The sequence below is a fragment of the Cryptotermes secundus genome, unplaced genomic scaffold (assembly GCF_002891405.2).
Source record: "Cryptotermes secundus unplaced genomic scaffold, Csec_1.0 scaffold9, whole genome shotgun sequence".
Taxonomy (NCBI): Eukaryota; Metazoa; Arthropoda; class Insecta; order Blattodea; family Kalotermitidae; genus Cryptotermes; species Cryptotermes secundus.
In genome coordinates this window covers 447,075-471,581 of record NW_019725413.1, presented here as the reverse complement: position 1 = coordinate 471,581, position 24,507 = coordinate 447,075, and the positions used below count along the sequence as shown (strand labels likewise).

Here is a 24,507-nt window from a genome sequence, read left to right as displayed (position 1 = left end):
AGATAATACTGTTATAATATGAAATCTATTAATTTTTCTAAGTATAATATGTCTGTAGAAATATATTTATTTTTATTCTAATAATTAAATGTTTATTTGTTTATATGTAGCAGTTATTTGGAGACATTACTAATAAACTTTCACTTCAATACGTCCATTTAAATTGTTTATGTTGGTTAACTGTGAAGCGAAAGGTTTTTGGCGGCTTATACGATTACATGAGCTATTTGAGCGTACACGAGTATCCAGAAATGTAGGGTAATGTCAGACCATATTATATTGACGTAATCTCAAGGAGCTTTAAGAAACAAGACTACTTAACTGTAATATCTGCAATGGGAATTCAAGGTTTGATACCATTTTTGGACAAAGCAACCCGAAAGGTCAATATTGGACAATATAGTGGCTGTTGTGTAGCTATTGATGCCTATTGTTGGTTGCACAAAGGGGCATACAGTTGTGTTGAAAAACTAGCGAGGGGAGAACCGTGTGATGCGTAAGAATTTTTAATTTGTATCTAATTCTGTGTGTTAAACCGTACTTTAGAAGCGACAGCAATTTAATCTATCTTGCATCATTTAAGTATTTAATAGTAAATGAAAATATATTTCATTTATCTTGGCCATAAGTATGATGCACCATCATGACTGTGATTTCGTTTTTGGGAATCAGGGTTACATTGTATGTGTGTGTTTGTGTATATTTATATATATTTCCATAAAGTTGATGCAAGGTGGTGCCAGAATGGATATGTGAGAACTTAATTCAAATTTGGTAAGCAAATTTTGTGTTTGTTTCAGATATGTGCACTATTGTATGAAATTTATAAATATGTTATTATTCCATAACATTAAACCAATTCTTGTGTTTGATGGGCAGCATTTACCGGCAAAGACTGCAACTGAGAAGAAGCGCCGTGAGTGAGTGAATTGTTTATTGTTATGGTTTCACCTGATATACCCATAATAACTTCACTTTATAGATGAATATTACCAGACTCATACAAGACGAAATCTCCCTCTTATATTAAAAACATAAATTAGGAAGTGGTATACTGCAAATTATTTCAAAGTGGGTGAAAACAAGAAACTTCGGCATGTATGTTAGGCATGCAACCCATTTGAGTAGTTCAAACTCTGATTCAGGTTGGGCTAACACTTGATTGCCAACTCCGTTAATGTTTATTGTCCATTTACAAATGTAGCCTTTAAGGCCATAGACCCACATACTTAAAATTTAAATAAAGAAGGAGGAATATGTCCACCTTCATTCATATTTCTCTCTTCTTTATTTTTGTGCCCCTGGTGTTACCCTTGATAAGCTTTTGATATATCTTTATTATATGGTGACCACTTAATTGTCCACTCATTTAAAGTTTCATGTATCTGCAGATAGCTGTCAGTAAGCAGTGAAACTGCCATTCTTCTTTTGTGTGGATATGTGTGGGTTGTTTTGTGACCTGTTAATAGATAGACCATATAGTGCTGAATGGTAGGATGATAGATGATGGAAACGATTTGGAAGAGGTCATAGCCTAATAAAGGCAATATTCTGGGACTGAGGAATATCATGCAAAACTTCAGTCAGGATAGCCCAGATGGGATGGGAGCCAAAGTTAGTGTACTAGAACTATCATTCCATCAGAAGAGTTTTAGAGACACAACTGCAGAACCCTCAGGCTCATTTGGCAATGCTTCACTAGTCCTCTGACAACTACATCAAAGCACTGTGCAGACAAACCAGGCATAAGTGTTTGGTTGCTATATACGAAGGGATACCCAAAAGAAACCGAACTTATTTTTTTTTTAACTTATGTATTCAAATTTTAAGCACAAACCTTCAATCCCCTTCAAAGTACTCTCCACTTACACTAATACACTTGTCTAGTCTTTTATTCCATTTTTCAAAACATTGTCTAAATTCATCTTTTGAGATGCTTGACAGCGCCTCCGTCGTTTTTTCCTTCACCTCAGCAACATCAGCAAAACGCTGAAAAAAAGTTTTGATCATTTCGGGACTCTTCTTTCAAAGCACAGCATGCTTCCACGCGACCTTGTTTTTGTTCAGCAGTCAGCAGTCGTGGCACGAATTTCGCAGCCACCCTTTTCATTCCCAAATCTTCTGTCAAAATTCGCTGAACTGAGCTCCAAGTCACTCCCGACAGCTCCACAATTTCTTCAATGGTCCGTCGTCGATCTTCCTTGATGATTTTTCAACATTTTCATGTGTTAGGGGCCGTGGAAGGACGACCAGAACAAGGTTTGTCATCAATTGACATTTCACCATTTTTGAAACGGGAAAACCACTCAAACACTTGAGTTTTCCCCATAGCATCGTCCTTGTACGCCGTTTTTAACATTTCAAGAGTTTCTGTTCCAATTTTCCCGAGCAAAAAGCCGAATTTCACCGCCGCACGCTGTTCACGAAAATCAGCCATTGCAAAAACGACGATCACACAAAACAGTTGTCACTATAAACTCTGCCGAAACTAGTCCTTACCTTCTGAAGCAACGGTAGTTGGCTTATCGACTCAGGAATGTTAGCTCTATGCGCTCATATCGGCAAAACGCGGTACTACAAAAGCTTTGCCCACAAAAAAATTAGTTCGGTTTCTTTTGGGTACCCCATCGTATACCACATAACTTATGAGAGTGGCCTTTTCATGATCACTTAACTTTTTTGCCATTATATATGAGCACTATTCTACATTTACATATACTTTCAGATCTCGTCAGAGCAGTCGGAAGCGGGCAGCTGAACTGCTTCGGGCTGGAAGGACAGATGAGGCTAGAAACTTTCTGAGGCGAAGTATTGATGTAACACATGAAATGGCACTTGCATTGATTCATGAGTGTCGTCGCCGTAATGTGGACTGCATTGTGGCTCCTTATGAAGCAGATGCACAGCTTGCATACCTTAACTTGAAAAACATTGCGCAGATTGTCATAACAGAAGACTCGGATCTTGTGTTGTTTGGCTGCACAAAGGTGCGTGGACCAAACCAAACATACACGTTTGATGGATTCATTACAAATAAATTCGACTAATAATAAAGTAAGAAGTTTCAGACATAATTGCAGGGTAGAGGAGATGACCAAAGGATACATAAATTTTTGTTGTATACATACAGAACTGTGCAAAAATACACACAAAAAGGCAATTAGCTGTTTCATATTACCCCAGTGAGTGTTTCAAGGAAATACATTGGGGCTGAGATTACCTCTGGGAAAGTTAATACCTAATCTGAGCCAGTAGGGACTGGGACAGGGAAACAATGTCAAACATCACTTTTCAGGGCCATGGAGTGCACCAAAGAACCATTGGCAACCAGGGTTCCCAAGCAGTCATCTGTCAAAGTATTTACTGAGTACGCTGTTGTATAAGTTTGTGTGCTGTGAGTAAAACTTCCTCATTTTCTGATCTTAGATTTGTGTTTTAGAAAATGAGTATTACGTTAGGAAGAACAAAAGAAGTCATTACAAAAATATGATCTATAAGACATTGGTCACACAAAAACCATGGAAAGGGTAGGAAGAACCAGTAGTTGGGGCTGTTGTAGTGTACACAAATCATAGACATTAAATTGTTAAATAATAAACAGTCTTAACTATACCTGTCAGATATCTATATTTTTTGTTATGTGTAAGGGGTGTGTGTGATTTATAGATGGGGTTTGGATTGGATGATTGTTTTTATTGACACCTTATACACTCCACTCAGAACTACAGGCAATTACAGCGCTATTCCCATACTTTACAGTTCACTGTTACAAACACTAGAGTCCTCAGTCTGTTACACAGTCCACTAGTCATTTCCTGGCAAATGGATTCATAATAGTCTCACTGTAACTTCAAAACACATATGAAATTTCCTTTGCACACCCTAATTCCTTTCTTGCCATCTCTTCTCAATCATCTCCAACTGCCAACTCTCAGTTCTATGTGGCAATTGCAAACTCCAGAACACAACTAAATTCTGATTCTAGCTGTGTGAGATCCTTGTTGCATAATCTCAGGATGCACCCACAAAAACTGCCACTTCCTCTGTTGTTGCATGTTGATTCACTGCTACATGTATGTGTTTACCGCACAGTTGCAAAGCGACAAGCATGGTGTGGACCCACAGAGAACACCACTTGCAATATCTATTTTATTTTTGTGTGACATCACAGCATACATGATATGTTCCTCTGCTGTGTGTATGGGCCACTACCTAGCAACAGCTGTTTCTCTGGCTCCACTGTTCTTGCTTTGAGCAAATATGCCACAGTATTCTTACTGTACACTGTACACGTTTTTCTTCTAGATTCTGTTCAAGATGGACCTAGCAGGAAATGGTCTGTTGGTGGAACAGGAGCACTTGCACTTGGCAATGGGCACTCGGCCAGAGAAATTCAATTTTGACAAGTTCCGTTACATGTGCATCCTCTCAGGTTGTGACTACTTACCATCTTTGCCTGGCATTGGCCTCTCCAAAGCATGCAAGTTCATCTTAAGGACTGCTGATACAGACATTCATCGGGTAAGGAGTATCATGTAGTAATGTAGGGTGATAAGAGCTTCACAGAGTAAGGTAAATGTAAATGTCATTCCTGTGCCATCAAGACATTGCAGACATATGGGGATTATTTTCTCTCTGATCTTTATTCTTAATTCCAGGCATTGTCCCGGTTGCCAGCCCATCTCAATATGAAGTCTCTAACGGTATCTGAAGACTATCGCAATCACTTCCTGCTAGCAGATGCTGCATTTAAGTATCAGCTGGTGTTCGATCCATTGTCACGCAGACTTGTTCATCTAAATGAACCTCAGGGTTCTGAAAAAGTCACCGATTATGCTGGCAAGATGCTTCCTTCTGATACTGCTTATCAACTTGCACTTGGCAATCTCAATCCATTCACATTACAGAAGGTTGATGATTTTAACCCAGATATGGTTCAGCAGGTGGGTCCTTACATGTAGTCCATATGTAGCTGTTAGATTTGTGTAGCCTTGAAGAGAAGAATATATTTTGGAGGGGTAATTCATTCCCTGCCCATCTTATAATCCTTTACTTGGTCATTAAATTATACTTGATGAAGAACACAAATTGTGAAGTTCTTCATAATGCAGTTTTCTCCAACCTCCTGTCACTTCATCCCTCTTCAGTCCGCATATTCTCCTGAGCACCCTGTTCTCAAACACCCTCACTCTATGTACCTCCCTTAATGTCAGAGACCAAGTTCCACAGCCATACAGAACCACAGGCAAAATTATAGTTTTGTATATTCTAGTTTTTATGTTTTCAGACAGCAGACAAGAAGACAAAAGATTCTGAACTGAATGGTAGCAAGCATTAGCCGAATTCAGTCTCTTTTTCTTCTCAATGAGGTTTATATTTATTATAGTCATTGCCAAATATCTAAATTGTACCACATTTTCAAAACATCTATTAGCTAACTTTATGTCATGAATTTGCCCTGCATTCTGGTGACGAGACAGCAACATATACTTCGTTTTCTCTGGGTCTACTTCTAGACCAACCTCCTTACTAGTGTGTTTTTCTTTATGGTATCTATATTATCTTCCAATAGATTTACATCATCAACATAAACCAGCAGCTTATGTGTCCCATATAATTTCAGTCTCACCTGGATTTTCTGGACCTTTCTAATGGCATATTCTAAAGCAAAGTCAAGAAGCAGTGGCAATAAAGCATCTCTTGTTTTGGACTGTTTAGATATGAAACTGATCAAACAAATGTTTACCTATATGGACTTTACTATATGTTTTATTTGAACACATTTTAATCAGCATAACTAGTTTCATGGGTACCCAAAACTCTATAAGAATACTGTACAGTACTTGCCTCCTAGCTGAATCATAGGCTTTCTTAAAGTCTAAAAAGCAGACGTATTGTCCATTGCACTCCAATTTTTTCTCCAGTGTCTGACAAATCCAAAAAATCTGATCAGTATCTGATACCTTGACACCCACGTTGATGATCCCTCAGTAATTTTGTTTGCATACGGACTTAATCTTGAGAGGATATTGGACAAAATTTTATATGAAGTTGATAACAGTGATATCCCATGATAATTACTACAGCCTGTTTTAACACCCGTCTTGTAAATTGGTACCATGTATAGCAAGTGTCATGTAACTTCAAACAAGGTCAAGAGTAACCTTGAATGCGCAGAAGAAAAATTTCAGACAAGGGGGTGGGTTCGAGGGTGTGAGAAGTGACAGGCGGCCAGTTGTTTGTAAGAAGAACGAGTGTTAAGAAACTCCTCCCACCACAAGCTATGCGCGGGATTTGACTAGGAATGCGGGGCCTGTTCGAAGTTATGACGTGAGCAATGCTGTAGCGTGATGTCAGAAAGTAATAAACCTAAGATTGAAGATAAATGCAATCACCTCTGCCACTTGAGTATGTAATTTATTACCTGGTGTTACATAGGACATGTCCATTGTCTGAGTTATGTTTAATATACCTGAACTGATGGTAGTTGGCTGAAATTCTATCGTCAGATGTTAAAACTAAGTTAGCAGCAGGAGTAGAGTTCTTGACCACAGAATGCATGCCAAGAATATAATGTTTTTTGAAAGGTGAAAGTAAAGTTGTTCACATGTATAAAATTAAGCACCATGCCATGAATATGTAAGAATTAAGAATGGTACTGTAGTGAAGGAAACGTGGAGAAGTATTAACATTAGAGAAATCAATAAGGATACTATATCAGAGTTTCAATTTCTATTAAGCTGGGAACAATGGGAAGATATATTTATCCATGATAATGTTAATAGTATGTTTAATAATTTTCTCATTAATAATTTTCTCAACGCTTACTTAAGATGTTTCTATGCCAGCTTCTCAAAGAGGACAGAGAGATTTAATAATAACCACTAACTGGATTACTAATGGGATAAAAATCTCATATAATAAAAAGAGAGAGTTAGTTCTACTGCCTAGGCATGATCAAGATACTAATCTTAAATTTTATTTGAAGCAGTACAGCAAAATACTAACTAAAGTGATTGCAGTGACAAAGAAACTATATTATAACAGAAATATCTCTAACTCTGATAATAAAATGAAATGTACAGGGAAAATAATAAAAAAGGAAAAAGGAATTACTAAACAAGATATAGGTATCCAAGCTATTATGCTTGATAATAAGCTAATTAGGAATCAAAAGGAAATGGCAGACACTTTTAATAATTATCTTTTATCTATAGTGGAAAGATGAGAATTAATAGTAATATAGATATAAGTCTTAGTGTAAGTAATTCAATTATGTACCTACGAGATAATTTTAGTAAACCATTTATGAAAATGAAATGGAAGTACACTAATACTTTTGAAGTAGAGAAAATTATTAACTCACTGAAAATGAAGGATTCTAGTGGATATGATGAAATAATAAGTAGAGTAATCAAATCAAGTTTACCATTTATAATCTCACCATTGACACATATTTGTAATGCTGTATTATGCCATGGAGAATTTCTGGATAGATTAAAATATGCCACAGTCAAGCTTTGTTTTAAAAAAGGTAATAGACAGGAAATGACAAATTACAGACCAATATCGTTATTGACTACATTTTCAAAAGTATTTGAAAGACTTATGTATGATAGATTAATTACACATATTGAAAATAACAGTATTCTGGTGGATGAACAGTATGGATTTAGATCTCACTCTTCTACTGAAAAAACTACCTTTACATTAATTCATAAGATACTCAGCCCTGAACAGCAAGAAAATAGTAGGTGGCATATTTTGCGATTTACAAAAGGCGTTTGACTGTGTCAATCATATGATATTAATGCATAAACTTGAATTCTATAGAATTACAAGGAAATTTAAGTCATTAATCAATTCTTATTTAATAGGCAGACAGCAGAGATTGGTACTTAGTAACAAATGTAGTAGTGATAATATATCTGATTGGGAGATAATTAAATGCGGTGTCCCACAAGGCTCTATTCTTGGCCCCCTGTTTTTTTTTTACTATACATAAACAATCTACCCAAAATAATAAATAAAGAGTATAACATGGTATTGTATGCTGATGATACGAGTGTTATAATTACAGATCCCAATAAATTGAACTTTAAAGCAAAACTTAACAGAACTTTTGATGAAGTAAATACCTGGTTTAATGCCAACTGACTCACTTTAAATTTTCAAAAAACCCAATATTTGGAATTTCGATCTAGGAATAGCTGTAAAAGTCCAATGGTGATCATATATGATGAAAAAAGTATAGTTGCAGCTACTGAGACTAAATTTCTGGGTTTGATTATTGATGACACTTTGTCTTGGAGCCAGCACATTTATTATAAACAAATTATCTGTGGCATGTTATGCAATTAGAAATATAAAGCATACAGTAACAACAGAAACGCCAAGGTTAATCTACTTTGCCCATGTTCATTCCATTATTAGTTATGGAATAATCTTCTGGGGCTGTGCTAACTTAACGCAAAAAGGTATTCATGATGCAAAAGAGAATCTNTTTACGGCTTCATGTCACTCACAAGTTAGTTTGATGTTACGTACATTATTAACGTTACAGAATCCACATATTCCTGCCAGTTTTAATATGTATTTTGTAATCAACAAGTGTGCAACGCTGGTCAAAGATTCACACTTCTCTGGCCATTATCTCTGTAACCGTTCAACTTTGGACATAGGTGTTTTGTGTTATATCGGCATACTTTAACATAAGGAACACCCTCCCGAAGTTTGGTCCATTCCTCCTGGGACACCCTGTATACACACACACCACTACTACTACTATTATTTGTGGTTAATAATAAAAACTTGTTTGAAAACAATAGTGAATTGCATGATCATAAAACTAGGTTCTGTAAAAACTTGCACCTACCTGCAGTGAATCTGGCCAAATTTGTCAAAGGTGTCTGTATCACAGGTATAAGAGTTTTTAATCATTTACCTCATTCAATAAAAAGATTGGTGAATGATGAGAAGAGTTTTAAATCCACTTTAAAAGGATTTCTGTGCCACCATTCCTTTTACTCCATGAATGAGTTTTATCAATATACTGAGAGTTAGAATATACTATTCCCTGCTACTAAGTACAATTTTAATATATGTATGTTTTATTATCTAGGTTTTGTATATTGACTCACCCGATATTCTGGGTATGAAGTTTTAAAATTTTGTTGTAAATATGAATGAATGAATTTGACAAGGCAGCTCAACTTTTAACAATGGTTAGTTTTTAATTTTTAAATTGTGTAAATAAAAAACAGATATTATTAAACATTTCAAAATTCAAGTATTGTACTTTAATCTATTAAATGTGTCCTTAGGTATTATGGCTTCAATAGAAATAAGCTAAAATTCTAACAGGTTCCTACCATGGAAATTGTAACAATAATAACCCAATGCAACTATTCGAAGATGTGCAGTACACAATTGTATCTAATTTTATTATTTATCTGCTTTGATAGTGTGTGTTATATTTTAATTATAGGTTAACCACATCAAGAGTGATTATTTATTGTTGACAAATTCTAATCCTTTAGGCATCTGGGCAAAAGGATTTCAAGAATGATGTATTTATTGATGTGACTTGTTCAAGTGTTACTGTTGTAGCAATTATGAATGCAAGATAAAATGAATGAATGAATGAATGTGTGGGATTGTCGAGGTTCCAACAGACAACCACTTCAGAAAGTTTGTGGGCACTGAAAAGGGCCGTTTGTTCCACTGTGCGTGCACTGGAGAGTTGCGGCAGGTAGCAAAGCGCGGTTGCTGGAGTTGCGGCAACTGCATTAGTTGCCTGGTCGCAGAGTGTGGTCACTGGAGACTTACAGCAACTGTGTCATTTGCCTGGTCGCAGAACGTGGTCGCTGGAGACTTGCGGCAACTACATCAGTTGCCTGGACGCAGTGAAGAGCTGGTGACTCTGATGACTGATTGCTCTGAACTGAATGTGATCACTGATGATTGCGAGCTTAGGGCTCTGCCTTTTATACCATGCTTCATGGGTGGAGCGAAACTTGCAGTTGCAATTGTGAGCACTGATTGGCTAGCGCACATTATGATCTAAATGTGGGCTGGACAGCGAGTGCTGTATAAATACGAGTGCTGCCAGCAGTGTGATTGGTTAGCGCACATGATGATTTAGAGGTGGGTTGGACATTGAGTGCTGTATAAATATGAGCGTCGCCAGCAATGTATGACTTTGACTTAGGAGTGAGTGTTGTCTGTTAGACTGGTGAAACAGCGTGTAAGTATGTGGGATGTTCCCACAAATGTATGCACTAAATGGAGATAAGTGGTCAGCTTCACTCCTCAGCTGCTTTACCCCTGAGGAAATAAACCCCAATTCCCATTGGATGGGAGGCTGGGTGGGCCCCACACCTGATCTGGACACTATGGAGAAGAGGAAAAATCAGTCTCCCTTGCAAGAAATAAAACTCTGATTCCTCAGTTGTCCAGCCCATAGTTCATTGTGTAAATGTTTTTAGTTCTTCTAGTTTTAAGCTGTTTGTCATAGCTTGATAATGTGATCCATATAATTTTGTTCTCAGCGTCAAAATGTCAAGACAAACTCATGGAATCAATTATCAGTTGCACCACATGCCAGCATTTGGTCACAAGGCTACAAAGTACCATCTGTATGTTTGAAACAAGATCCACGACAAGTTGACAGACCTTCAACAAAGGGCAAGTTACTCAAGAAAGAAGTTTCGTTTGTTACACAGTCAAAAAGACACCATGACGGTAAGTCATTGTACAGAGTGGCATGTGAAATAATCCAGTATTTAATTTACATAGTATTAATTATTCAACCATGCTATGAATGATATTTTGTAACACAGTAACCCAGTATCTCATGGACATTAATTCTTGCTCTTCCTGAGTGTGCTGTTGTTGCGCTGTTCCTGCTCTTGTGTCGGTTTACACAAGATGGCTGGCAAAGGAAGACTGCCTGTAGATCAATGCATAAAGAACAGTGTTGTTCTTTACTGAAACAAAAAAGTGTTGTGGTCACACAGAGGCGGTTTTGTGCCCATTTTCAAACATGATGGGTGCCTTTGTTCGAAACAATTCTTAAACTTTTTAACCAGTTTAATAATGATGGTTCAGTGCTGGAGAGGAAATGTTGTTCAGCTTCATGTCTGTATTCTCTGGAGAACATTGATACTGTCAGAGTGGCACTGCAAAGAAGTCACAGTAAATCAACAAGGAAGGCTGCAGCACAACTACGGATATCCAGGTGATCAGTCCAGTGAATATTGAAGAGTGATTTGAATTTGTATCCATACAAAAGACAGTGTTGCCTAAACTTACAGTTCAGAACAAACATCAAAGAATGGCATTTGCTGAATGGGCTCAGAATAATGGGGTATCATTCAACGATGTTTGGTTTTCTGATAAGGCACACTTCCATTTGGATTGTATGGTTAATAAACAAAATGTATGATCCATGATATGTATACAGTGGCCGTTTTGTAGTGCACTCAATTTCACCTGTTACTTCACGACATGTTTCGGCAACATAGTGCCATCATCAGGTGCCCTAATTACGCTAATCTATTGCATTGCTTGCCTTTATATGTCTTTATAAAAGTATTTAAAAAGTAATTAAATAATGAAGTAATTAGCATAATTAGGGCACCTGATGATGGCACTATGTTGCCAAAACATGTCATGAAGTAACAGGTGAAATTGAGTGCACTACAAGACGGCCACTGTATACATATCATGGATGAAAATCAGTGCAACAGGATGCTAAAATACAACATTAAAAATGTATGATTTCGTGTATCAGAGAATCCTTGTGTGATTCATCTCAAGTCATGGACTGTTAGGGCCAATTTTTTTTTAAGAACCAGTGAACAGTGAGCACTATTTAGACATGTTGCACAATGCTTTTGTGTCTCACCTTCTTGCTACAGTTTTGCCATTACAAACTCAGTGGTTCATGCAGGATGGAGCCAGGCCACAAAGAGCGAATGTTGTTTTGGAATTTCTGCATCCCATTTTCGACTTGCATGTCATCTCAAACCGATTTCCTGATCATTCTGCATGTGGCCAGGACTGGCCCCTGATTAATCATGATTTAAACCCATGTGACTACTTTCTATGGGGATTTCTTAATGAAAAGATTTTTCCAAAAAACTCACAAACAGCAATCATTCAGAGAGAGCACTAATCATTCAGTCCTGCAATGAGGTAACTGAGGATATATGCCAGCGAGTAATCAACAATATCACTGTTTGTGTTGAAGTTGCCAGACATAATGGTGGTCATAATGAACATTTGATTCACAGAGGATAAATCTCCATGCAATTATCTTTTCTTTTGTATTTTAGTTTCTAGTACTGTAATTAAAGTAAAAATTTTATTAGTAGATCAAATACTGGATCATTTCATGCGCTGCTCTGTATGTGTTAGTCTCTAGTTCATGAAAACTTGCAGTTGATGTGTAGCTTATATGTATACATAGTATAATACAGAATGATAATGTGTGATAGATCAGTTGACACTTCAGAGGAGGTACACATAAAATATTACTAGGGTACTACTATCCCCGAAATTGTTTCGAGAAAATGAGGAAATCCATAAGCAACTTAAGTTATGATAGGTGATAACAGGGCTGAGGATCATGGTCTTCTTGTTTATGATATTGTGTCATCCTGCTTGTGGTTGTCAGTGTTTTGAATGAACAAACTGATTTCATCTTCAGGGGTATAAGACGTTGCAGTATGTTTATCTGTTAATGACTAGATACTGGGTTAGGACTGATAACTGGATTTACTGAATGCCTATAACTCATAACTGCAAATAGCTGTACCTCTCTGATTTACACACTGTCTAAATCAGTGTAACTGCAACGTGCATAAAGTCTTCTGTTTGTTGTTCTGTGGTCACTAGTCACTGCTATGCAGTGGCTGCTAACTGCCTACTCTGACCTCCAACTGACCGTTGTCCACTTGATCCTATAAGAAACACTTCTTTCAAGAATTCCTCCATTGTTGTGTGATTTGTTAAGTGGCTGTTGCTAAGCTATGGCTGAGGTATTGTTGTGGAAGCATGTTTACTGGTTGCTATGGAAACATGTTTACCTGCTATTGCCTAGCAATAGAAGTCTTTTCTGGGTCTGCTGCTTCAACTTTCAGCTGTCACGTCACAACATGTAATATCTCTTGTCCACTATCAGACAAAAAAGTAAGACAGTAAAGCCATCCCTGTAACAGGCTGTGGAGGCACATAGGGTGGTGAAATGTCGAGGCTCCCACATTTCCTAGACAATTGGCTCAGAGATGGCAGTGAGGTTGCCAACCTTATGTGCCAGCCACCTTTTCCCCCCAGGAAGATTCCTGGTACTCATTTCTGTTAGAGGCTGAGTTAACCCTAGGGCCATATTGCGGTTGAAAGAATTAGGACAATTGAAAAATCCAATGACATCATCGGGAACCAAACCTGTGACCTTCCCGGCTTGTATATTGTCTCCTACCAGATAACGCAGTGCCATAATTCAGAACACAACAATCTAAATTTTCACTGCATGAAAGTATGAATTCTCATGCTGATTCAAATCCAGACCCAATTACTCTCTAAATTCAAGTCTGGCACATTACAGCTAAACCAACCTGCACAGTTTCAAAAGCCCTCTTATCCATATTGGCTTCATAAACTGGAAAATAGAATTTCAGGGGAAGAAACGGTATAATTGCTAATGTTAATTTTTATTGGCTGCACATTGCATTGTTGCAGCAGTGCATCCACAAATCCTGTAATATTGGAGGATATGTATTCCTCTGTTCCCAGGTAATAACCTGTTTTGCAATTGGGCTGCCAATTCCATGGCACCAGGAGATTTAAAATGTTCTGTTCCTGCAAAATACTCTCTTACATATGGGCTAGAATCTGGCCTTTAGCCCTGCAGTACTGGAAGGCATAAACTCCCTTTTTTCTGGGTGGTAAAGACTAAAAGCCATGTCAAAGACATCTTTGATTGAAGCCATATGAATTTGTAGTTGCTTGTGTTAGTGATTAGACACAGGGCTTGGATTGATAATTTCATTTATTGAACACTTAATTGATTTACACACTCAAAAGATCACTGTAACTACAGCACACATAAAGTCTACTCTTTCTAGTCATTGCTTGATAATGGCTCCCAACAGTGATATTCATCTGCTTCTATGCTTATGTCCTCAAGTCAAGTGTCAAAGTTATGTTATGACTGGTGGTCAGTTGGCCAGCCTGTCTTGGTGTCAGGTATCCATCTGTGGCCCAAGACTGCATTTTTATTACTGTCAGACAGTTGTGGGTTTGTTGATGTGGGGCACCCTCTCTGACAGGAGGATGGGTCTGTTGTTTACAGTTGCTGCTGGCCTTCATCATTGTCATCATTTTTGGGTTCAAGTCTCATGGATCTCTTGACTGTATTTTTTCTGTCTCAGATATGAGATTCGCCCAACCTAGAGGGCCAGGTCCCCATATTTATATCCCTCAGGAACAGGGTGGAGCAGTTATACCCCCAGGTACTTGGTTCCCTTTCTGTCACCTCCTATGACTCGTAGGGCTACAGTGGAGATATTCAAACCTGCCTCCTCACCAGCTGGAACTGTACAGCCTTGACACAGACAGCACAGAAGACACTGCTTCCAAGAAGTCTTCCATGATTGATTTATGTGTTAAGCAGGCTGTTCCTTAGTGATGGCCTGGGTATTCTTGACACAGGAACATGTTTGGTTGCTGTGGGAATATGTTTATTACCATTGGCTAGCAATGGATGATTTCTTGTTACACATTCTTCAGGCTTTCAACAGTCTTGTCACAGTATTTTAACTAAGAAATTGTAGTTGTAAATTCTGAGAGACAGTTCCAAAAGAGCAAATCCTATTTGTGTGATTTGAGGTCATCACACTGGCTAATATTAAATATTAAACATTCTGGGATGTGACAGCACGTAGTGTGGTAGAATGTTACCATTTCGGAGGACTCTTCTGCTTTGAAGGCAGCAGATACCTCTGAAACATCATGAGAACTTCAGATTTCTCACCCATTTGTTAACGTTTCATGTTGCTCAGACATCTTGTATGCAGATGTTTCAGATACTTGTCCTGATGAAGACCTGACATCCATGTACTTTGATATGTCTGTACATGAAGAACCTAGGAAAAGGAGACGCTCAGATAGCTGTGAGTTGGATGAACCTGAAGTCGAGAAAGAGAACAGGTGAGAGCTCTCCTCATTGCAGTTTTGATGGTCAGGTGTACTTGCTGTGATGATTAACTCTGCATGAAAGCTTTTTGGAATATTAATTTGTAGACAACGATAACAGTCTTAGGCCTGTTAGAAAAAGTAAGTCTTGGTTACTGGATCCAGGGCCCAGTGGAGTACAAACCTTTCCTCCCTAACACCCAGTGATGGAAACTGACCCGGTATCAGAAACATTGTGTTTAGAAAAAAATATGATGGATTATTTCCAGCATAATAATCATGTATAATGAAACACACCTTACAAACCACCTGCATAACTGAATGATTTCCTCGCCCTACCCTGTTCACCTGAAAATGGAGATAACATGTTCCTCTAGAATGTCAGTATCATCCTACAACATTACATGGTGTCACAAGCCCGGCAACCACAATCCATCTGTTGGGCCAACCTTGAATATGCTTGTTTTCATTTTTTCTTTCTTCATGCCAACAGTGAGTAAAATGGCACAACTGTTAGTGCATCTAGTATTGAGAAACTTTGAATCTCAGAAAGGATAGCAAATATCCTGAATGAGGTTTTCCTAGTTCTCCTCAGTACCTCCAGGCAAGTGCCAAGATAGTGCCTTGATTAGGCCTTGACCACTTTATTCCATATCCTTTCCAATTCATCATTCATTATTCATTGTACCATTCAACACTATATCATTTAGATACTGGTGATATCATAAAATGAATGTCAGATAAATACAGACACAAATGCTGAAAACATTCATGTCTGATTTCTTCACACCTTTTAAAGAAGTAAGTTGAAGAGGCAGTAAAACTTTTTTTCTGGGCAAATTCAAAGGAATAACAAGAAAAATAATAGTGGTTTAGGTGTACTTGTCAGGAGAGTATGTCACTGGAGGTGATAGGTTAAATTTCTTCGCTGTTGTGGTTCACAGTCCAGTCACCACGCCTACAAAGCAGGGTAGCTTGACTGAGAAGCTGGCCTCAGAAGAATCTGCATCAGAGGTGACATCTTCAAAGCATAGCTTGCCCACCGAGCTGACTTCTCCAGTCCTGACAACTGGAAGGAACAAGAGGAATCCGTTCTTCAAACAGATGTATCCTGATAGTCCTCAAAAGGATCTCATAGGATCTTCTCCGAGTCCTTCTGCTACTGGAGGCCGAGAATGGAAGTTTAGTGCTCTCAGCAAGTTTGGCAGACTGAAGTGGACACAGATTGATGACAAAATTATAGTTCAGAGCAGGTGAGAGAGTGTCAGAATTTTCCAGCTTTTTTAATTTTTAACTTTGTGTTAGATTTGTTGAATTTTGACTTTATCTTGAAACAGATCATCACACACTTTTACAAAGCATGTATAGTAGAGTCCTGATCATGCAACCTAAACACGACTTAAACAGATTAACGGGACTGTCATAATACAGAAATGGACTTGGTGTATGTGTGTGTGACTTAATTGAAGTCCAATATAAGTATGAAATCAGGTTTAATAATAATTATTTATATGTATACTGGCTTTGCATGACTAATAATAATGGGTTCTATATTTGATAATTGGATTTATTGGCGCTTCTTACAATCACAATCAATCAATTATGACAGCTCAGACATTGAACTCCTTCTGAATGACATATATTTTGCTGGACCAATCTCTACTACTTGAATTCAAGTCAAAGTCAAAGTCACATTGTGACTGATGATCAGTCAGCTAGTAAGTCTTGGTGTTGAGCCCCGTCTGGGACTCATGACCAGATATTTATTACTGTTTGACAGTTACAGTCTTGTTTTTGTGGGGTACCCTCTCTGACAACAGGATGGGTCTGTCTTTTGTATATGCTGGTTGCCCTTGCCAGTGCAATCTTTCCCAGGTTCAAGTACCTTGGGACTCATGACCATATTTTACTGTCTCAGATTTGAGACTTCCCTTTTTGTCGCCTCCTATGACTCGCAGGGTCATGGTGGAAGTATTCAACCCTGCCTCCACACGGGCTTACTACTACTACTACTTTAATTCATGAATGCACTGCCTTTTATAACTTCCACACAGCCTGAATAGAAGTCACTGCCGCCAAGGATTCCATTTCTGTTCTTCATGAATGTGTTGTCTTGGAAATCATGTCTTAAATTCCGAGGCAATGGTTTGGTTTTCTAAATGTTATCCATTGCTATGAAACATCTTATATTTAGCAACTTGCTACCTGGGAATGACTGGTATGCTGTTATTTGTTGTAACAGGAATGTGATTTCTGATCTGTTGCTCAGCAATGGACATCTACTCCAGCTCTGCCATTTCGGCTTTCAGCTGTCATGTCACATTATTATACAGAATGACTAACATAATAGAGTAAAGAACTATTATTTATAAAAATCAATCCCAATTAAATAAACTGACCAAGGGATGTTGAATTAATTAATTTTGCATCTAGTATTTAGGTCTTGTTGTAGCGGCCTCCATAGTCTAGAGGTAACGTTCCCACCTCATGACTCGTGGTATGCGGGTCCAACCCCGGCGGAGGTCGTGGAATTTTTAAGGGCGGAAAAATTCAGGGAACAAGTCCTCCTTGAGGGACTTTAAGCTGTGGGTCCCATGTCGTAGCTTTACGGCATTTAAAAGAACCTCATATCTCCAAAGGAGGTCACTGAGCCAAATTCAAGGACGTTTCCTGCCCAACAGTAGTCTTTAATGCCTCTGATAGATGGGGGAAGCATTATAGATACCGCCAAGCCAGTAGAGGCCGAACTTGCTGGCTCGGTCGGGACTGATGGTACGCACCAATATCGGTAGGGTATAGAGACTGGTAGAATATCATAGAGGGAAGCACAATGGACCAATACTGGTCTAAGTGCATGGGGAAACCCACCCTCTCCAATAACTAACTAGGTCTTGTTGTAGTTGCATTTTATTATGTTCAGTGATTGTGTCATGTATGTTTTATTATGTTATTTTGACTGTTCCAATGATTGGTTGGAACATTTATTTTGATATCTGACATATTCTATATCCAATGGTGTGTGAACTTGTTTCTCACTCTGTAACTGGATCTACTTGAATACATTAAATATGAATGAATGAATGAATGGTGTTTCCTGGTCCCTCTAGACAAAGCTGGGATAGTACCTGAACTTATGCAGTGTCCACATCCTTTTACATCCATTCCAGTCCATTATCTACTGAGTATCCTACAATTAAACACTATAGAAACTGTGTCATTTACAGTGTCATGTGGTAAACCATAAATAAATACCTGTACTCAATATGTAGTCGTCTGGCTTGCCTACATAATTTGTTGTTTCTGCAGGTTCTTCAGCAAGCAAAAGAATTATGGAACAAAACATGTGACTGAGGCTGCAGATGAAGGAGATCAACAGACCCTAAAACCGAATGTTCAGTTACAGGATGTGTCAAATATGTTAAATACTGACAATGGTACAAGTGTACTGGATGTTGAAAGCTACCACAAGACTGATTCTGCAAGTAAAGATTGTGTAGTCAAGTCAGATACCAGGCAGTTCCCTGATGATGATAAGACAATGAATGCAATGTCTTGGCTTGCCACACTTGATGCAGATGGCCGAAAGCTTCCTACTGATTCCTTGACAAAAGAATGTTTATTAGATTGCAACACATCACAATCAAGCATGCAGAAACTGTTTGTCACCAAGTCAAACACTGGTTCTCGTAACAGAATCAAGACTTCAGCAGCAGGAACAACATCTCTCTCAAAGGCATTTTCTTGGTCTGACAACAAATTTGGTTTCCAGAAACCTAAGAATATCTCATCCCTCAATAGATCAGATGCTTTGATAAAAGACTTTAAGAATCCTTTCAGGAAGACAAACTCTTCTCCTAAAGATGAATCAATGCAAAAGACTACTGATAGGATTTCTGTGAATGAAGCTTGTGTCTCTACATTGCCATCGCTGTCGGTTGAAGAGAAGGAAGAGATGGTGGATGATCCAAGTCCTGCTGATAGTGGACTGGAATTAGGTACTTCGGCCTCACCTGATCAGCAGCCAGCCTCTTTTGCAATCAGTGATGTAGGTGCTTCTGCTTGCCTTTATCTTTGTTCTTTAAAGCCACAACTTTCTAGTGCCATTCATAGTTTTGAAGGAACCTCCTGCCTGCATCTTCAGAGCAGAAGTCAATTCTACACTGAAGATGAAGGCAGCAAGTCCCTCCAAAATATTCATGGTCTCTTATGAGACTGTACATTACCATAACCCAGAAAACTACAATCTTATTTATGAACTGATGCTTATCATGGAAATGCTAGATTACCTGGTTTGAAAGCTTACCTGATTAGAAGTCAGTGACTAGACCTTCTCAGCTATGTATTCGTTTCTCAACATGAGCAATCTGTACAAATAATTTGTTGTGCGTTTTCAGGGGTGTAGTTCCAAAAATAGAAGTGCCTGGGCAGCCTTGCATGCTCTTCTGGGTTGAAATTTTGGGGCTTATATCATATGAGGCCATTCTTGTTGTTACTTAATGATAGCTGCCTGCTTTTCATACAGAATTTAAAGATAAACAATTCATGAAATGTACGTACTTAAAGAGGTGGATGCTTCTGCCTCAAATGGAGAGGTCATAAATTAAGTAATCTTAATTCGTTTATGTTTGATATCATTTTTTTTAATAAAAGCCAGGGCGAGACACTAGGGCATTGTCTTGGCTCAAATACAGCCCTCAGTATTATCTGTTGTCTGATGCATATTTGATGTACATGGTATTTCAGGAGTTGGTTCTACTCACTTCAGAAAATTGGTTGTAGTCACACTGACAGATTTTTATTATTTTTATTGTTATTTTTATGTTAGTGGTAATGGTATGGATTTATTTTGAAATGTGTTGAATACTGGGCTAGTATACTAAACCACTGGAGGCTAGTCATGTATATCAAATATCCCTTATACTTTTAACTATTCTTTCCTCCTTCCTTCCCCTTGGCGGTACAGCTCAGGGTGAGCTTTGGCCTCCTGAACAGTCTGCCTCTATTCTTCTCTATTCTTTATCTTTCCTCTCCAACCATCTGACCTCCTTAAGCACAATAGACCACTGTAGGTCGTGATGCAAGGGCCAAGAAGGCCTACTCCTCATACATTCATTCATGCATCTGAGCTCTTTCACCGATGTTGATTTCCGTTCATTCCATCCATCACAGGCTGATTATCTAGTTTCTGAAGAATTTAGTTTTTATTGTATGAGGTTCCTAGCCTCATGCCCAACCCCCAACCCAGAGGACCAGGGTATCCCTCTTCGTCTGGCTCCTACCCCTTGACCTGTCTGGCATGGGTGACCCTACCAGTAGCTACGCTACTGCCACCATAACTCTCAGGGTCTCAAGAGCATTCAAACCCCACCACCACGATAAGGTAGAGACACCATTGATGAGGACACATTGAACATCCACCTGTATACATAAAAAAAGTTCTTTAAGCATGAGATTTAGCACTGTTATTACACAAATTTTCGGTTACCATAGCAATGAATTGTTGAGTGTTAACATATTGCATGAATAGAAATTAGGTAATAAGTCACAAATGAGTGCACAACCNACATAAAAAAAGTTCTTTAAGCATGAGATTTAGCACTGTTATTACATAAATTTTCGGTTAACATATTGAGTGTTAACATATTGCATGAATAGAAATTAGTCACAAATGAGTGCACAACATTCTCTTGCAATTTATCATGTCTATTCCTTGAGTGCTGATAACATTATTTTGATGTGTTGTTGCTATTATTTAATGTTGTCAGTATCAGGACTGTGATAATTAATGAATATGATGGATTGAGAATTGGTAGGAGCAACTGAAATACTTGAAGAGACCCTACTGTCTGTCATATATCCCATATGACATGACCTGGGACTGAACCCAGTCAGCTATGGTAGGAAACCATCAACTAACTGCCTGAGCTGCATCTCATGGATATGCGAAATGTACTATACTGTGTACCAGAGATGGTTTATAGATGACTGTGCATGTTATTCGTAGGAGATGTGTCAAATATGAGGCATCATTTGATAACATATAGGACTGAAAATGGATATGGGAGAAAGCAAGGAAGTTAATAGTATGAAAACTTAAAGAAGTGATGAGACTTCCCACTGAATTGTGTGTGAGTGTTACACTGGTAATTCTATGAAGAACCAGTCATTGTCACATGTAGAAAAACATTGTTAGTACCTACCACAAAACTTGTTTTTGCCAGTTTTTCTTTCTTTCAGCATTCTGTGTCTGTTGATGAAGGTTTTCACAGTCCAAAATCATCTCGTATCAGTCAGTCTCAGTCTGTGGGACTGAAGAGTAAACCTAAGGCTTGTTGTCGACCAGATCTGAGCAGGAATGGCAGTAAACAGCAGAGTCTGCTCAGCATGTTTGGTTTTCAGAAGAAGTAAGTTTACATTACCAAGCTTGGGCCTCATGGCCCTGTATACAGTATGAGTGGCTTGTGTTTAGGCAGAAACTTCATGGTCTTGGAATAGAAGACAGAACTTTTAGTGAGAGGATTCTAGGTTCTAAAGATTGCTGTCATTTGTATGATACTGTGCAGCCTGGCAAGTGTGTACTGTTATGTTTCAGAGGAATTTTCTGCCTCCATTTTTATGGCAAATGGTGACTCACTTGGATGAGCCCCTAAATTAATAATTATAAATCTTGAAATAATGTATCATATAAAAAATTAAAGTTGGTAACACTGTATACTTTGCAATGCAGACCTATTGGCTGCCTACCCAATTTGCACCATTTCCTTCCTCCTGTCATGCTGTATGCAACATTGCAAACAAGCAGCTTCTGATCAGCCTCTCTCCAGTTGCCTCATATTCTGTAATCCAATTATCTCCACATCTACCAAGGCATGTGGATGCATGCGGTAGCATAGTTGGTTCAGGCACTGTGATACAAGCCAGAAGGTTGTGGGTTCAATTCCCGATTATGTCATTGGATTTTACAGTTGGCCAAATCCTTCCAGAGGCACTATGGCTCTGGGGTCGACTCCTCTTAATAGAAATGAATACCAGCAATCTTCTTGGGGTTAAAGTGCGGCTGGCACATAAGGCCGACATCACCACCATCTGTGAGCTGATTGTCTAGAAAATATGGGAGCGTCAATGTCTCACAATCCTATGGGCCTCCAAGGTTTGTTACATGGGTAGCCTTTCTTCTTCTTCTCCCCCTCCAAAGCGTGTGCTTACCAATTTCCGTTCTCAACAGTAAATTATTGTGTGATTTATAATTATTATTTAGAGGCCTCCTCAAAGTGAATCACCCTGTACAAGAGTGTGCCATATAGGAGAAAATCGTTCAGTGATACAAGGAAGGAGGGACAAACACTGGGTCTGATAACAGACTAGTGGAAGTGATGTAAAATGAAATCTTTTTCCTCTAATATCCTTTTCCTTGAAAATGGAGACAGCAGGTTTCCCTAAAACTTTAATACCTCTCTATCAGACTACATGGAATTACACCCAAGAGGATAGTAATCTTCATATTGACTGCTGTGAGAACCTCATATCTCATGACTCTAGGTTCAGTCCCAAGTTCATATCTCTGGCAGTGCTTGGTCTTCAGAATCACATGATCACATGTCTGTTCTGAGTCCAGGCATTGAAGAGGAGCCATATTAATGCCCATCTGAACTGTGGCTACTATTCAGATATTAAGAAAAATGTCTTCCCACCCTCCTTAACACTTTGCCTGCTGTAGTCAGAACTTGGCAGTAATCTTCATAGTCACCATTATGATTCTCAAATTTCACGTAACACATGTGTATTTTTGTCATCAGAATAAAAATTTGTGATCTAGTGTGTTGTGATTGGAAATATTTTTGAAGGCTGATGCCCCTGGTATATGACACCGTGTAGTCTGGTAGGTATTTACCAACGTTTTGAAGGAACCTGCTGCCTCCATTTACCAGACTACACTGCCCAACATCCTGGATGACATTAATCTTCATTTCTGCAGTCATGAGAGCCTCAAATCTCATGTAACATGTGACTGGAATAACAAAATTTTGATCTAGTGTTTTGTGATTACAATTATTCCTGAAGATTACTTTTATAATCTTAAAATACAACACTGATTTTAAATAAACTGAGAACTACAGTGGATTGTCTTAATATTCATCTTATGAAGTTGGTATGATTTATTTCAGGTCCAAGTTGCAGCACATGTGAGGCTTGGGACCTGTGTATGTGTTCACAAACGGTGTTCTGTAATATTGATGATGTGGGCACTTCATATTTGGCATGTTAGGTTCAAGAAGTGTGCAACACATAAGCAATGCAGACATTGAGGCACATTGATGGAACCATTACACCATATAGTGCAAAATAATAATTGCCTTGTGGAGAAGTTGTGTCTGCCATCTTGTTTTACATCTTTCCACTTCTCAACTTGTTGTCAAGTGTCTGTAAACTTTTATACAAACAGTCCTGTTAAAAGGAGACCTCTTTGTGTTGCAGTTTCATTGCTAGATTGTGATGCTGAACTACTGCTTAGCTTGATAATGGTTGCAATTTGTTGTAAAGTACTTTTTATTACAATTTTTTAAATTTTTTTTTGTAAAATAAATTAATTTTAGTTGCTGGGCCTTCAGTATTCCATGTTAATTATGAATTTACTGTGGAACTGTACCTCTTTGGTACAGAGATATCGGATTCTGAATTAATAAATTTTATGTTCTGTGTACTGTCTTCTGGATTCTATCAGTACCCTGCTAACACAAATGCATAACTAGTTTCTGTGCACCTGGCAGTGCACTTTTGAGTTAAAAATGTCCCCACTTTATGATTGCTGAAGCATATGGCCTATACTAAGTGTAGTATGCAGTATGTTCTATGCAATTTCTTGTATTCACATGAGCATGTTATACTAAATTCTAATTATGTTATATATTACTTTCATGGTAGATATGATGTGAATAAATATTAGCATCATATTGCCACGTCGTATTGATGTCACATTGTCTGCATCTGTCATGCATATGGTGTTGTGTTAGAAAGAAAGAATTATTTTCTTTTTCAGAATGTGATTGTGTAAATACACAGCTATTGAAATACGTGCGAAAGTTGCGTTAATAAGAGTGAGAATAAATAGCAAAGTAATGCAAAAATATGCATAACTTCTTTTAGGCAGGTTTGTTTGGATGCGAGAGGTAAAACTTTGTTGCCGACTGAGCTCTTGGCATTGGATCTGACGTCATATCGCGTACTTTATACACGCACGATGCCGCGGGCGACTATGGGATGCCATAATGGAACAGAATGGATGTAGCGACATCTACGTAACTCTTCGGA

The 24,507-nt window shown here is 38.3% G+C and overlaps 1 protein-coding gene across 1 annotated transcript; it reads left to right on the top strand.

Moving 5' to 3' along the window:
* Window positions 1-207: 207 nt before the first annotated feature.
* On the top strand, window positions 208-23,902 carry LOC111863292 (exonuclease 1). Its single transcript, XM_023849484.2, has 11 exons — window positions 208-496; window positions 801-920; window positions 2,726-2,987; window positions 4,306-4,521; window positions 4,659-4,943; window positions 10,551-10,743; window positions 15,081-15,213; window positions 16,143-16,451; window positions 18,505-19,243; window positions 21,436-21,602; window positions 23,364-23,902. Exons 1-11 carry the CDS (start codon window positions 336-338, stop codon window positions 23,383-23,385), a joined length of 2,607 nt encoding a protein of 868 aa, XP_023705252.1. The 5' UTR covers window positions 208-335; the 3' UTR covers window positions 23,386-23,902.
* The last annotated feature ends 605 nt before the right edge of the window (window positions 23,903-24,507 follow it).

What these genes read in the sequence shown, in the direction of transcription:
- LOC111863292 (XM_023849484.2), top strand. Translation starts at nt 336, where the DNA reads ATGGGAATTCAAGGTTTGATACCATTTTTGGACAAAGCAACCCGAAAG. An exon ending in AGGGGAGAACCGTGTGATGC is followed by an intron (nt 497 to 800) that starts GTAAGAATTTTT and finishes TGTTTGTTTCAG; the next exon opens with ATATGTGCACTATTGTATGA. An exon ending in GAAGTCGAGAAAGAGAACAG is followed by an intron (nt 15,214 to 16,142) that starts GTGAGAGCTCTC and finishes TGTGGTTCACAG; the next exon opens with TCCAGTCACCACGCCTACAA.